The sequence below is a fragment of the Cynara cardunculus genome (assembly GCF_001531365.2).
Source record: "Cynara cardunculus var. scolymus isolate 2C chromosome LG 1, CcrdV1, whole genome shotgun sequence".
Classification (NCBI taxonomy): Eukaryota; Viridiplantae; Streptophyta; class Magnoliopsida; order Asterales; family Asteraceae; genus Cynara; species Cynara cardunculus.
The window spans coordinates 20,333,996-20,350,090 of NC_037528.1; the positions used below are offsets into that span (position 1 = coordinate 20,333,996).

General features: G+C 33.2%; 1 protein-coding gene and 7 non-coding genes across 8 annotated transcripts; 7 read left to right on the forward strand and 1 right to left on the reverse strand.

Moving 5' to 3' along the window:
- Positions 1–3,636: 3,636 nt before the first annotated feature.
- LOC112503701 lies at positions 3,637–3,761 on the forward strand. Its single transcript, XR_003068059.1, has one exon. It is a non-coding gene; the product is annotated as a small nucleolar RNA SNORD14 (small nucleolar RNA).
- A 107-nt stretch (positions 3,762–3,868) lies between these two features.
- LOC112503528 lies at positions 3,869–3,985 on the forward strand. Its single transcript, XR_003068010.1, has one exon. It is a non-coding gene; the product is annotated as a small nucleolar RNA snoR99 (small nucleolar RNA).
- A 38-nt stretch (positions 3,986–4,023) lies between these two features.
- On the forward strand, positions 4,024–4,148 carry LOC112503685. Its single transcript, XR_003068054.1, has one exon. It is a non-coding gene; the product is annotated as a small nucleolar RNA SNORD14 (small nucleolar RNA).
- A 32-nt stretch (positions 4,149–4,180) lies between these two features.
- Positions 4,181–4,267, forward strand: LOC112503597. Its single transcript, XR_003068031.1, has one exon. It is a non-coding gene; the product is annotated as a small nucleolar RNA SNOR75 (small nucleolar RNA).
- Positions 4,268–4,368: 101 nt separating this feature from the next.
- Positions 4,369–4,447, forward strand: LOC112503437. Its single transcript, XR_003067979.1, has one exon. It is a non-coding gene; the product is annotated as a small nucleolar RNA R41 (small nucleolar RNA).
- Positions 4,448–4,488: 41 nt separating this feature from the next.
- LOC112503453 lies at positions 4,489–4,566 on the forward strand. The gene has a single exon (XR_003067984.1). It is a non-coding gene; the product is annotated as a small nucleolar RNA Z155 (small nucleolar RNA).
- A 102-nt stretch (positions 4,567–4,668) lies between these two features.
- Positions 4,669–4,779, forward strand: LOC112503415. The gene has a single exon (XR_003067968.1). It is a non-coding gene; the product is annotated as a small nucleolar RNA Z103 (small nucleolar RNA).
- A 5,004-nt stretch (positions 4,780–9,783) lies between these two features.
- Positions 9,784–12,426, reverse strand: LOC112502341. Its single transcript, XM_025106235.1, has 4 exons — positions 12,350–12,426; positions 12,180–12,268; positions 10,544–10,786; positions 9,784–9,995 (listed from the first exon to the last, which is right to left on the reverse strand). Exons 2-4 carry the CDS (start codon positions 12,198–12,200, stop codon positions 9,948–9,950), a joined length of 312 nt encoding a protein of 103 aa, XP_024962003.1. The 5' UTR covers positions 12,201–12,268; positions 12,350–12,426; the 3' UTR covers positions 9,784–9,947.
- Positions 12,427–16,095: the final 3,669 nt, after the last annotated feature.

Here is a 16,095-nt window from a genome sequence, read left to right on the forward strand (position 1 = left end):
AGAGGTTTGGGATGGAGGAGGGGGTAACAATGCAATTAATAGTGAGTTGTAGTTTATTTGATTTAAGGGTAATATGGTCATTTTAACAGTTTTGTTCTGTCATGTCCTAGTCGTACCAAACATGGGACAGACAATTAGTCTTGTCCCGTCCTGTCCCGTCCCGTCCTATCCAGTTCAGTCTGCGTACCAAACACTACCTAAAGTACTTATCGGGTAATTTTCCTCACCGGATGAACATGACAAAGACCAAGAATCTTATCAGTTAAGAGCGATGATAAGGATGGAGAGTCTTACCCGGTAAGTGAGAGTGATAACTCTTACCCGGGTAAACACTTACCAGGTAAATTGTTGCATATGATACGTTTTGATGTACTACAATCATACCCAATAAAATAAATTATAGTGTTGACTCCTAATGTTAAGCACTTATTGGGTAAGCATTTAGGTAAACGGTTCCTTAGTATGATATCCCCATTGAAAGCAGTATGCAACAATATGGTGAAAAAGAATTACCCACTTATCAACACGAGCAACAACGTTGGCCTAGAATTAAAAGACCCAATTACGTAAAATGTAGCTCGACAAATATACGACGAAAAACATCAAGAGTAATGTGATTGAATGTTGATAGAAGAATGAGGTTAACATATGGATGAAAAACACACAAGGCTACGAGTTATGATATCTAATTTGATCAAGCAAATTAACCTCGCGTTATGATATCTGATCAAATATAATGATATGCCTCTGAAGCTAACAGCCAGATGGAAGACTACAGACCAATCATAACCCACCTGGCATGTAGCAGTTCAAATATGAAAACTGCCGTTTGACAAAATAGATTATCAGACATAATTTCTACCAAGGAGTGTGTTTGAATTAAGGCATGACTCCCGACACATAACATCTCGGTTAACATTAGTTGCCGTAAGTTTCAAACGGAATGAATTTAACTTGTGGGTTTAAGGTATTAAGAAACGTTAATGTGAGATGTACGATTAACATTAGTTGTCGTAAGTTTCATAAGACTCTTGAGAAGAAAGTCGAGATGTGATGAATGTGTAGATAAAGACAAAAAAAAAAATATGGAATATTGTTTTTTTTTTCTTTCTTGTGAAATGTTAGAAGATAAATAATTTTTTTAAATTATAGTTTTAGTTGAAGTTCAAAATATATTTTTGTTATCGAATTAATCATTATTTAACTAATTTATAACTGTGACATAAATAACGTCGTTATAATCAAATTGTATATTAAAACTTTAATTACACAAATCAATTAAATAAAAGAAAACGAAGAAGAAAAACAAAAAGGTGCTCCAAAGATTCAAACAAGGGTTTGTTGATTCAACAAGAATGTAAACCGGACAATTTAAGACATTGGTCTTGTATCTTTTTTTTTATTAACCTGGATATTCAATCCGTTATGCGAGCCGACTAATCTTAGGGCGACCACCTGTTTTGCAGATAGTCCGGAGTCATCACATTTGAACTTCCGTGGCCACAAAGGGATTTTTATTTTTTCTTGGATTTGAACTAGGACCTCCAGGTACTTTTGATTTTTGACCAATCAGGCACCACCCTTGTTTGATAAAGAAATGGKGGGGGGGGGGGGGGTTCAGCCAGCCCTCCTACTGGCTCAATCACCGGAGAGGATTGTCCTAACAGTTAGAGTTTAAAATCTGATGATAGATTGACATATAAGCAGGTTGTTATGAAGATCTTCAACAACTCGAATAAGTGATTCTTGAGAAACTTCCCACAACATTGTCATGAGATTTACAATGACCCGCAGTAGCACGATGCTTGATAATCTATCGACAAATTGATTTACCTAGCGAACTTGGAAGCTTAATCGATGGGTTTTTGAAGTTGGAGTACATCGATTTAAGCACGTATTTATTGACTAGAAACATGTGGTTTTTCATTCCACATGTTTAAGAAGTTTGTAGTGCAAAAAAAAAAGGAGTAAACAACAAGCTCCAGAACTAGATTTTCTCATATAATTGTTATTTATAGGCATGGTTGTGGGAAAACTCACGTACTAATGAAATCCACAAGAGATTTCAAATTGCATGAATTTAACCATCTTCAACATGTGGAGACACTAGATTTTCTTATACAACTGTAGCCTAGAAGTCTAAATGATGAACGAATACTCTACTTGTGTTTTATGATGTAGCATTACATACCCAGACGATTGTCTCAATTTTGATCTCAGTCTTAAATTTTCAACCCCTTATTTGCAAATATGACTTAGGGGATGTTTACTTATATCTTTCCACCTCTTACCAGATGAAAGGCTCTTATTCTAGTAAGAGTGTTTACTATACACAAATTAACTTTTAACCACTGACCGTGCATCTGTCCGGAGACAGAGACAACATTCATGCTTGCCACGGTCAGCGACTACTTTTCTTTATCTACCCTCCCTCAGTCATCTGCCCCAACTTCAAGGGAAAACAAAAAAAATCCCGTCATCACTATCCCTACCTTTATTATCACCATTTCTTGCTTCTATAACAGACAAGGAAACCCCTGAAAAACCCACCTTAGGTTAGGTGAGGTTACTATATCAAATGAACCCAGAAGAACTTGAATACATGGTATCCTTCAACGAATAGAGCAACCTAATCGAAGATATTTCGGTTTTAAAGAAAAGTTGTTTGATAAGTTCAAACTATATTCCACGAACCATCATCAACAATTCCTAAATCAGAAGAAACACATTTCTAATATCACTTCACCGCCTAAAGAGATCTCAATTTGTGGCATACCCCTTTAGTCGTCATTACCCTAGTCAGACCTTTTATCAGGGTCAACACTTACCCATGGTTTTTGGTAAACAGTCCCTTAGAGTATCAATATATGTTCGTAAGCAAAAAAGAATTTAAAATTATATTTAAAAAGTTTGATAAATAACATTTTACGTTAACACTCAATACAATACATATGGTAAACAATGATTTTCAATTAACATTTACTCCAGAAAGAGGGATATAATGGTATTTTTTACTCAATCAGCACTTACACAATGTTTGGTAAACAAAAAAAAAAAATCCAATTTACTCTTTACTCCAGTCAGACCTCTTATCCAAATCAACATTTAACCAAAAAATTGGATGAATAAGCGACAGGGAAAGAAATGAGGAACACGTGGTAGCAACTCGTTGGTGTTTTAAAAATATTTTTTTAACTAATTGAGAGAAAGACTAAAATGCCCTCAACCAAAAGAAACTTTTTAGGGTATAAACCAAATTCAAGTGGTAGTCCATAATTATTTTATTTTAAGGACTCAAAACATCAAAAACTATAAAATACAAGGACCAATAATGTAAAATTTACCCTGATACTGCGAAAGAAATCCGTCCGCTAAAACGATAGAAACCCTAATTCCCAAACCCGTCCGCTAAAAAGATAAAATTCACAAGAGATCGCAGCCGTCGATATGTCCGTCAAACCACGAAACCCTAATTCCCAAACCCTTCTCTATATAACTACACCATTATCCCCTTCTCCTTCATATCTACAAAACCCTAATTCCCAACTTCAATATTTGCTTGAGCACCAATGTTTTTCTGACATCGTTCCATTTTCTTCTGTAAATGTTTCTCTCGCAATTGATTTTAGTGTTTGTTATCGGTGATGAAGATCTCAAGGCTTGTTTCTCATGAACATTCGCAGTGGCCGCCTGAGTGAGCTTTCGCCTTCGCCAGGCTTGAGAGCTCGTGTTGCTACTATCCTTCCTGGATGTCTGAGATACTCCCACTCTTTTAAACTTTTAATTTTAGTATTCAATCTAAAACGGTTTCCATTTTGTATTCTTTAATTTGAATTGGGGATCGTCTGCCCCTTTTGCAAATTTTCGATTGCTTTAGGGATGGAATGATATCCCCTGATATTCGATCCACCCTCTTCACTTTGTCAGCGATTTTATTAGTCTGACTAGTTTTACAAGTTGCTGATCATTTCTGGGTGGGAGATCTCAATTGTTTTGTGAAATTTTGATTTGTTGTTTGATTGATACTGGTGATGATAATCCAAAGGCTTGTTTCTCAGAGACATTCGCAGTGGCCGCCTAAGAGCTTTCGCCTTTCGCCAGGCTTGAGAGCTAATGCTGCTTTGCTCCTTCCTTGGATGTCTGAAGTTTGTTGATTAAAAAATATGTTTTGAAAATGGGATCTCGGTGATGATTTCATAGATGACGAGTCTGATTTAATCCATTCCATTCAATCATGAAGACGAATCGAGGCATTTGTCTGAGAGATCCCTTTTTAATTACGCTTATCAATTGCAACTGGCAGCAAAAACATTTTCACACGATTGTGTAACAGTCCTTGAATCGAATTCTGTTTTGTTAATAATGATTAGAGTTGCTATGATGCTGAAAACTACCTATTTTATGATTCTTGATTAGAAACAACCAATGGATCCTTCTGAGCACTCTTAATCTATTTATATTTCAATTGATTTGTGTTTGTAATGGAGGCATTGAGGGGATGAGAAAGTTATCGGAAAAAATGATGTCGATCGAAAATACTTCCAGACTACAATTATCTGATCAATGGCTTCTATTATGTTCCATCTTTTAACGTGAGAATTTCTTAAAACTATATGCTTGAAATTGATTTGAATATTTGTGAGTGTGGATTCTGTTTAGTAAAATGAGATGGAAATGATGATTATTTCCCCAGATGATCGAAGTTGATTATACTGTGCGCTACATTTACATTCTCTTTTCTTTCAAGAAAACAGAATCCAAGCCAGAAATCTGATCCATCTCTTAATCAAAATGTACACTTAGTTCACTCTTAATAGATGGTTTTTTTAATTAACCTGGATATCCAATTTGTTTTGCAAGCCGACTAATCCTAGGGCTTAGCATCAATGGCGTGAATTTGAACCTGGTAGCTCCAGACAATTTTTCTTGTAGAACGAAGACTTCCACCTCAAATCAGATTATCCTAAAACAGTGTGATGGTTTTACACGATTATTTTAAAAAGTTTAAAGTCTGAAAACAGCTTCAAATATGTGGTTTCTGCAAGACAAATACAAACCTGCAAATACTTGTGGTTTGATGGCTTCTGCCTTTTTCGACTTGGTTGGAGATGAAGAAATGAAAATGAATGGAGTTGCAGACGTGTGGATTTGTTATCAGATGCAATCCAAGTAATGTTGGATAGATATTCACAATAGATGGAACTGAATGGATATGGATGTCAATCCTACTTGTTGCAGCCATTCCTTGGCAGATTCTGTGCCTTGGTAATTAAAGATGTAACAAGTACGGATTGAATATGAACTAGAACATAAGATCCGGCTTTACAAGGATAAAATATATAATGTATGAAATAATAATTTATTTTTATAATTTTTTTATTACAATAATGTATCTTTAAATTATTCTTTATTGAAAAATTTATCAACTATTATAGTTTCCTGTAAAATACAGTGTCAAGGGCTGAGATGTACGAAACTCAACTTCTTTTCGTTAGCAGGGATTCACAACTTATTCTGTTAACTGTACATGATAGTTTAGTGGTTACTCATTCAATAATCTTTTACGATGACGCTTTATGTAAAAAGCAAGTTTTTCTGATCTTATCTCACTTGTTAAAAAAACAATCTCAAACCAAAATCTTCTCAATCTTTATAGACATTAATCCACATACAGAAAAGGTTAGGTTTTTTGGTACATCTAGTAGGACGTCTCATGCTTGTTCTTCCATGAAACAAGATTGGGAGTTAAGGTTATAAAAAAGATGTAATGTGCTTACGTCTTTTTTGTTCTAACCTAAGTGTTTATCTTGCGTTTATCATGACTAGGACCGGACATGACTGTCTAGTGGCCAACTTGGTTGTGTATGATGTGGAGATGGTTATGGTGGTAAACAGTGGTGAATATGGAGGTAGAAGTGGTTGATGGATGATGGTAGGTAGTCGACGATGGTGGAGATGGTAGTTGATAGCAGCCAACTTTTGTTCTCTATGATGTGGGGATGGTTGATGATGGTTGTAGTGGTGGTAGATAATGGTGGATATGGAGGTGGAAGTGGCCAATGTGGAGGTAGAGATGATGGTTGATGCATATGAGCTAGAGGTGTTGATGGACGATGGTAGGAAGCCGATAACGATGATGAGGATAGGTGGTGGTTGGCAGTGGTCGACGGTGATGGTTGTGGAAGATGTAGACATGGTGGACAGTTAGTCATAGTGATAGTGATAGACATGGAGGTGGTAGTTGTAAAGGAGGTGGTGGGTGGTTGTAGGGTTGTCGAAGGTGGTAGAGTAGTGATTGTTGAGATGGTCGATGTTGGTTATGAAACCAAATACCATTAGGGTTATATTAAATAAATGTAATTGTTTTTGTTCCACCTGGTCCTTTTCCCATACTGTATCAAACATGAAACGAGTTTTATTTTTTCCAGTCCCATACACCAAAGTTTGCCTAAATGACATCATTCAAAACAAATCCTTCGTTATCTAAACAAACATTCAATACAAATCTACTTTGTAATACAAATATTTGTAACATGTTAAAACTAATAAGACAAAGTGTCATTGCATAATAAACCAAAGTATGAATACATAAATTTCAAACTTGAGTGATGATTATGTAGTTATATTATATGACATGGTTTTTTTATGGTTTCAAGTCCTATTGAGTGAAGAGTCTGATTCTATATCGGTTTCTCAATTAGAATTGCTAACCACAAGGATGGTGTCCGATTGGTTTAAACTTGAGCTCCAAAGGTCAAAAGTGTTTGGAGGTACCAGGTTCGAATCCAATGAGGAATAAAAATCTTCTTATGGCCACGAAAGTTCAAATGCGGTGACTCCGGACTACCCACGAAACAGATGGTCATCTTGGGGTTAGTCGACTCGTATAACGTGTTGGATATCCATGTTAATAAAAAAAATTAGAAATGAAAATTTATTGTTGTGGAATTTATTTGGCTTCTTTGACATTAATGTGATGTGTTATTATTATTGTTGAAGAGTTCGTGTGAATAAGTGTATGTGTTTGGCATGAATTATGATCTTTAACTGCAATTTTATAAAAAATGTTACTTGTTTTAAAAGCAAACTCTTGGTCAACTGAATATTTATATTTATACCTATATTATTATTAAGAGATTAATCGTATGAGAATATTATAGATAGTGATAATTATGAGAATTATTATTGTAAGGTATTGTTTTACATGATATTTTTCTTTTAAGATTTGAATTTAATATAAAAATCAACGTATGTTTATTTCATATGTATAAGGTTCACAATATAAAACTTTTCAGTTGTATTTATTGTTTCACGAATACATAAATATTCGCATTGTAAAAACAAATATAATATAAAACAAACACATTGAGAAAAAAAGTATATGTTAATTAATACATTAAATTCACGTTGTAGATGGAAAAAAAAATGAAATATTTAACCACATGGATGGTGCCTGATTGGTTTGAACTTGGCTCCAAAGGTCAAAAATACCAGGAGGTCTCAGGTTCAAATCCAATAATGAATAAAAACCTCATTGTGGTCACAGAGATTCAAATGTGGTGACTCCGGGTCATCTACAAAGCAGATGGTCGTACTGGGATTAGTCGATTCGCATAGCGGGTTGGATATCCAGGTTATAAAAAAATCAAATAGTTTATTATCTACCGGTTTCTTATGGTTATCATAATTTTATAGATTCTTGAATTAATATTTCATTATTATTAAATGTTGGTTTTAATTTTTAATTAATATAATTACAACAAGTAATGCAAATATTGTTATGTGACATAACTTGTTAAGGGACATAATTATTGTGAATTTAAAATTAATTTTTAGGGTTTCTTGGTGTAGAATTTTCTAAAACTTGTAATAAACACGAGGATTGATGTTAACTTTTATTAAATTGTAATTTTAGGGATTTTCGAAGTATTTGACTTTTGTTTTTGCATCTGAATCAAAGATTTGTTACGATGCAAGAAGTCTTTCCAAATCAGACATTCTTTCAAATATTTTGACAATTGCTGAATGGTTTGGTGTCGAATGATTAAGTGGTTAGAATGATTAAGAGGCTCTCATGATATAGTGCAAAATGAAATAGAATTGTTTAGTAATTGTGTACAAATAAAATTAGGGCTCTTAATGGTTAAGGAAGATCCAGGATACAAAATCATTCAGAGGGTTTTAGAACCATTAAGAGACATACTTTTTTCTGCCAAACAAGATTCACCTCTTAACGATTCAGGGGTTATCTCTTAATGGAACTATTAAGAGGTAAACAAATAACCCCTTATACTCATTTTTATTTCAGTTTGTTTCAAAATAAGTTTTATTTTCCAATGTTACTTTTAATTATGAGATGAAAAAAAAAATATATTTCTATTATCAAAGGTAAAAACGTTATTTAATTAATTAAAAATGTAATAATTATACAATCCTAAAACTATGTGCTATTTTTATATTGATAACTGGAGAACTATCAAGATTGTGTAACATGTCCATTGTATATCGGAAAAATAAAATATTTTGTTACAATAATTCAGAAAAAAAAAAAATTTGAATCTAAAATCTAAGTCGGACCCAATGAGACATTTAATTTGATTGTAACACTGTAAGGTGTTTAGGAATGTACCTTGTGGAATCTAGTGAAAAGCCTGATGTGGCACTTAGAAACCGAACACGGTTTCCTCTGCAGTTAACCCACACACGAACACACATAGATCCTCCACCAAGTGCTAGCTCAAAAGAACCCTAAGTCTAAATATGTGTATATAGACTGAGCTAAAATTCAAAGAATTGAATTCATTCCCAAACTGAATTGGCCTAACACCCTATTTATATATATTGATATCAATAGTCACTCTATATCGTTAAACAGGGTTTGATATTTATCTGTAAATAATTATATAATTATCTAAAACTTTAAATAAGTATGCTTATTTACAGATAATACCATGTAATTATCATAATTATGTTTTAACATATATTCTATAATTATTTTTCAAGAATAACTATTTAATTGTCAGTCATGACTTTTGGGTTACTTTCAAATGAAAGCAAACATATTCTTTGTATACGTCCCTGTAAGTGTACATACTCCTTAACAGTATTGTTGTGTGACACGTGTCGTGAGCATATAATAACTTACAAACATAAATCTCTTTACAACATTATACAAACATTCATGATTTTCATGATTATAAACATGTATTAGCACGTTTTCAATGATTCCTAGATTTTTAATGAAAATAAGGTTTCTAACGGAACAAATACCCTTTATATATTAATATTATAACAATGATAGTTTTATTATTACTACATTTCAATAAAAATTTAACTTTGTCAAATATAAATTATTACATTAATTAACAATATTTACATATATTTTAATTATTAAGAATTAAAATATAGAGTATATAGTTAAATGAAATTATGTTGAAATAAAAATATTTTTAATGTATTTAAAGGTTTAAATCAATGGTTTTAAGACACCTTTATCTACATTCTGAACGGTGGAGATCGGCTCTAGAGGTCCGGAACGCATCTTCCTATTTACCTTTTAGTTTGATTCCATACTTCTTGATGATTTGTTTAAAGAGTATCATGATTGTTTTTTGCCGCTAGTTTTATCTATAGAAGACTTTTGTATTACTTATTAATGGTGGTGGACTTTAAGCAGCCTAAGAGTCCCGTGGTTTTACTCTCGCCTTGAGAGGTTTCTTTCGCATTGTTACGGTTGTGACGTAACGCATGGTTAAGAATTTTAAAAGAACCATAACAAGAGTTGAATAGCATCAATTCTATCTACATTCATTAATAACATCACATAATGTGAACAAATTACAGACAACAACGTTTATCATCACAAATCAAAATGCATTTAATAAATTAATGCAAAGAAACAAGTACCCGGATGAAATACGGTTAAAATTTCGTTCTGCTCCACAACGTCAAGCCTTAACACAACAGTTGAAGCAACTTAATAAGCTTCTCTTGTTCTGCACCCGAAAAATCAACAATAAAACCAAATGAATACAAGAATTATGGAAACCGAAACAGACATCAGAAAATCAATGAAGTTTGAATCAAAGTCCAACGCCCCTTGTACTTGGGAGAGATTCAATTTTGGAAGCGGATACGGAAAATTTATTGAAGATATGACCACAACATTGCTCGTCGTTCCACGATTCAAGTTCACAATGCAGGGTTGAGAATTTTGTTCCAAAATAAGAGTTTCATTGACTTTAGAGAAAACAATCACATATTGGTAAATGGTGAAGTAGGGTTGGGTTTCTGTGCGACCACCCTGTTTTTGTGGGACCCGTGAGACCAGTTCTGAAGGCACAAAAACACACCAAACCTTCAAAACAGAAACACTATGAAGGTACAAAAACAAACCTTCACAGTGTTTTTGCTGAAGTTTCAATGTTTTTTGTACCTTCAGAGTATTTTTGCTGTGAAGCTTCAGTGTGTTTTTGTGGTTTCACAAAAACAGGCCGGTCTCGTATGATTCCAAATCTGGTGTAGTAAATATGACGCTGCTTACATTTGGAGAGTGCTGGTCCTGGCTGAAATGGTGATGGGGATCACTTGGCTGTGGTGTTGTATCAAGTTTGGGTTTGTTGGAAGAGATGAAGTCTTCTTCATTACCAATGCTAGTTCTTGATATCTCTCTCTTGTTCTGTTTCCTCATCTCTCTGATCTTTGAGAAATCCAAAGAGTAGTCTGGCAATGGTCCCTTCTGGTCCCAGTCCCCAAATTGAGGTACTGATAACCATGGTGCATTTTTCTAGACACACCATAGAAAATTTATTACTAAAAGAACCATTAAAGAACATAAAACAAATAACATTTATGTGAAAATTTGCTAGTTACATCAGAATGACACAAAAAAATCAAGAAAACACAACTAAGGGTTGCTGGTTCGGTAAAATGGAATGGGTTGTCACCAGATATGGATAATGAAGCATTACTCAACAAATTGTGTGTGTGTGTGTTGGGGGGGATGAAACTCATTTCCATTCACTGAAACGAACCAAGCACCCCCTAATCATACCCATCAAAGAAAATAGCTAGTTATGCTATAAGTTACAGAGAAATTAAAACGGCAACACATGCTCTATTACCCTTACGAAAGCAACGATGCTCTATTCCAAATATGATTTTCAATAATTGGATGCCATCACAAAGGGATAATCCCCATGTTTGTCCCTTCGGGGATATCCTATAAAATTGCTCAACTTAAATCCCACACCTTCTATTCAGATTGCTCTAATTTCCTTTTGAGTTTCATTCTTGCGAATGTACAGGCGGGATACTAAACGCGTTAGCTACAGCAGTGCAGAGACTCCACATGTTTCACTGTGGTTATCATTAACTTCTTTTAGATATTAGATGAATAAAACACAGTCCTGGTGAATTTTTTTGGTAGTTTCCTTGTCTTCTCCACCTCCTTTCATGGGTCCCATTTCCATGTTGAGAAAATAATTGGACAAAAGACCAATTCTTTTGTTATGAATAAAAGTAAGTAAATAGTACAATAGAAGGAATTAATTTTCTACCTTACACATGTCACATGGTAACTACTATAAACAAAACATCATTTAAAGACCCGTATATCAAATATAGATAACTTGTATGGTTTAATTTATTCAAACATGTACAGCTGGACGATTCATGCTTTGAAAAAAGGCCATTCTTTAAACACAAATCAAAATTGTCAATCCCCTCTTAAGGAAAAAGTAAACTACAAAACAGAAAAATTAAGCAATCATGACGACCACCTACTCCTGAAACCCCGTTTCCTCCCTAGAAATGAGAAAAAAAGAAGGAAAAAAAAACCTCCTAGATTCTTACACTTCAGACACTCAACCATCAGAGACCACAAACAATTTCAAACTTGTCCACAGAACAAATCATCTCCCCCGAAACGAGCCAAAAACCAGTTTGTGTACTAGATCGCCGGAGGAATAATCTACAAACATCAACCCTAGCCCAACCAAATAGCATCATCCTCTCGGAACTAAAAGAAAAAACTCTCTCATCGCTAATCATTTGTAAGAGTTCCAAAAAAAGGCGAAATCATTTCAAATACATCACAATTAGTAAAATCCGAAATTAAAACTCACAAAAGACTCATCAAAAATGGCAGAAAGCATAGGACCAGTGAACAAAATAACTACCTCATCCTTGAGGTTCTCCATGAAATCGGATCCTGGATTACACACAGAACAAAACGATCTTCTATATTCACCGATTCCGAATAACAAAACTGCAGAATCATTAACAGAATCACACACATCGAATCATGAATCATGCAGTTCAAAAAAGTTCTAGAGAGAGAGAGGCATACAGCGACAGGAGCACCAGAAGCAGGAGAGATGTTGTGTGGCTTGACGATGACGATGAGGACAATGAAGTTAGAATTATCTTCAGTCATCATCTTTATAAATAGTCGCATTTTCTGTACTTCCCACTTGTTATTATTAATGAGGCAACTTTCGGTGGTTAATTACGAATTTGCCACTGCTTTCCTTCACGCGCTCAGTCTGTCTGTCTTCCCGCGGATCCATTGCCATCGGTGTGGTCCTGTCCTGGATGTGGATGCTTCATGAAACGGGTCGGCTGTTGTTTCGTTACTTTTCCTAGACCAAATTACATTTTTAGTCCCTATACTTTGTTAACATTTACGATTTTAGTTCCTATGGTTTAAAAATTCTGATTTTAGTCCTTATGTTTTGTATTTCGTTGTTGTTTTCGTACTAATAAAAATTCTTTTCCTTTTCGATAACACAACAAAAGATTCTTTTACTTTATTTTCCCTTCGTTTCTTTTCTTTCTGTCCAAATTCAAGAAAAGCCCACTGCTGTCTTCTGTAGGAGTCTGGGTCGTGTCTTAGCGGGTGCAGGTTTCTTTTCTAGACAAACGATAATTCTTTTTTTTTTCTTCGACCTTTGTGCCTTTATTTATCTGTCACGTTTATATTCACAACCAAATGTGTCGTATTCTTTTGTGTTGTGTACTTAGCGGGTATACACTATACAATCAATGGGGGCTGACGTCTGTCCAATACCAGAAGGTCAAGACACGTTGTTCTTAGGAACCAATGCTAGAGCATCCCGGTTCGAGTCCACCACTAACGTTACTGTTTTGGTCCCTTATACTTTAAAGGTAGAAATTAGACCATGGACAAAAAATTGCAAACTATAAGAACAAAAACAGGGACGAAACCCATAATTTACTCTTTCTTTCATTTCCTATTTATTTATTATTTTTAATTTAATGAATGGTCAATATGTTAAAATGTTAAGATATAACTTTAAAAGTCATAATAAATAAGAAACCTTGTCGATGTTTAATGTTGTCGATCAGGTTAGACTTGAAAAAAGGAAAAGAAGGGTCGATTTAAACATGTCGGGATTTAATTTATAACAGACTCAACCATAAACCTGATCGTAAATCGAATATAAACTTAGCTCTGTAGTTTAAAAATAATAAATATAAAAAAATTTATTTTAATTTTAAAATAATATATAATTAATAATTCAAAAGGAGCAAAAAGCTGTTTTTGATTAAAGGCCCAAACATTAACTTAGGTGAAAATATTAAATTGAACTCATAACCTTGGATACCCTTATAGACATAAAAATCTAGCCGTGACAACGGGGGGTGGATGGTGCGGGTTTTTCTAACCCCCTGGTCCCCGGATGGTACGGGGATTAACATCTCGTCCCTGGTCAAATCCCAGACTGATCCCTGGTCAAACCCCATGAAAAGTATATGTTAAATTAAGTCTATCAGGGATCTTCGGACCCGACCTCGACCTCGGTTTGAGTAACATTCCCTGGCCCCACCCCAGGGACCCGTTTTAGCAAGGAATCCCCGTCCCCTTCCGGGTCGAATGAGCCGGGTTCCCCAACGGGTCGGAACAAATCACCATCCTTATAAATATCACTATGCCCAAACAGACTTTTGTTAAATTTTCTCATATTATTTTGATTTTATTATTTTTCTTCATGATTTATTATTCATTTCAATGTCAATTCATTTTAAAAATCGTTATTTTTATCTCAATTACAAAAACAACATATATCCATTTTAATGATCAATTCCAATTGAAAAAAAAAAACATTTTATTATTGAAATCGACACAGATGAGTTTTCTATGATCAAACCGTATTGACTTTCCCCCTTGATCAAACTGTAATTTTTTCTGACCTTTGATTCAATTTTAAAGGTACACCTGCTCGGTTTTGTACGTTTTGCATACCGAGAGTTATTACTTAAATAATAATATTATTATTATATACATAAATTATGTTATTAATTAATGAATACCAACTTATTTCATTTTATATAAACAAAATAAAAAATAAAATCACCCATTTTTATGTTGCATCTTCAAGGACTGTAGATCTTTATAAAAGTAAGGGTCATCGATCCTATCTTGGAGTTAAGTGAGGGTGGTCATAGAAAAAGGCAATATCGTACACCATACAAAGTACTTTTTTATAGCTATATTGATAAAAACTATTAAAAATTAATTTACATATATGAAGTATTGTTTATTGATGCATATTATTTAAAATTTAATATTACAAGTAATTTTGCGTAAGTACAACTTATTAAAGCTCCATTTTTAAATTTGTGTAACTAACTGCTGATAGACATAATTAAATACAGGATAAACATCTATTTTAAATATCAAATATATAATTAAGATAATCATTGAGTTCTAACATAATGTTTAATTGTTATTTTATAAAAAAAATTATATTGTTAAACTGAAAATAAATTACTTTGTTATTAAATCTAAATTAAATTATAATAAAAAAATAAATTAAAGAAGTTACACAAAAAAAAAACGAGATATATTAAATAGTTAATTTGATACGAATATCGATTTTTTTTCCAAATTTTTATGCTATCTCAAATTCATATTTCATTCAAAAGTAAAAACGTTATCGTTTTCTCAAAACCAAATAAAATCGTATTATATCGATAGAAATAAATAATAAAAACTAAACATTAAAATCAAGATTTATCTCGCTGCATTGCGCGAGTACCCTTCTAGTTATAATAACATAGGGTTTAATCATTTGAAAACTTCGAAATCTATAAGATCCTTAAGAACTTCTACCTTAAGATTTTGTTTTACATTATTATTTCTTATCTAAATATAATATTTCTGCATTGATTAACATATATTTATTTCACAATGTGTTTGTTTTATATGTATTCAGTTCACAATGTAAAACTGTAATACGTGTATTTTTTGTTTCACAAACACACAAAAAGAATTAACCATTATAACCAAATACATGAAAAACAAATACGTTACGAAACAAACATATGTTATCATTAAATTAAATTTTAGTCATAGATTAGAAAATCGTTTACAAATATTACATGTTTGTAAAAAAGATCTCTAATAATAATTATTATTAATATATTATAAAAAATTAACCCAAAAGTTATTTATATTATGACCCATCACCAACTCAGTCAAACAAATGACCTTGATAATCATTTTTACCAACCCTTAGGCATAGGGGTCGGCTAACCTATCATGAGTTACAACCAATAATCTTGATACGTCAAGCTTGTAGTGTAAATGATATAAACGTTTCTTTGTTTACTTCTTGGTATTTTTATTAAGGGGCTGTTTCTAAATCATTAACAGATAAATTTTGTTTGATAAAAATAAAATTTATTTTTTAATGATTTTAAAACCTTTTGAATGATTTTGATTTTGCATCATAGGCTTCTATTAACCATTCAGCGCCCTAATTTCGTTATAAATAATTACCAAACAATTATATTTCAATTTACATTATATCATGAGTCTCCTAATTATTCTGCACTAAGAAGGTGTTTGAGATTGCTTATTTAAAGCCACTTATGTTTTTCTACAAAAGCACTTATCAACTTATTATAAGTTAGAAGAGTTTAACTTCTTTAAAAACTTCTTATTACCGGTTTATCCCAAACTCTTCTAAACCATTCAGCAATTGTCAAGCAGCTCCTAGATAATTTGCGACTTATTTGAGATCGATTCAATTAAAACTTGCTTAAACACTCGACAGGAGTAGGCTCGGC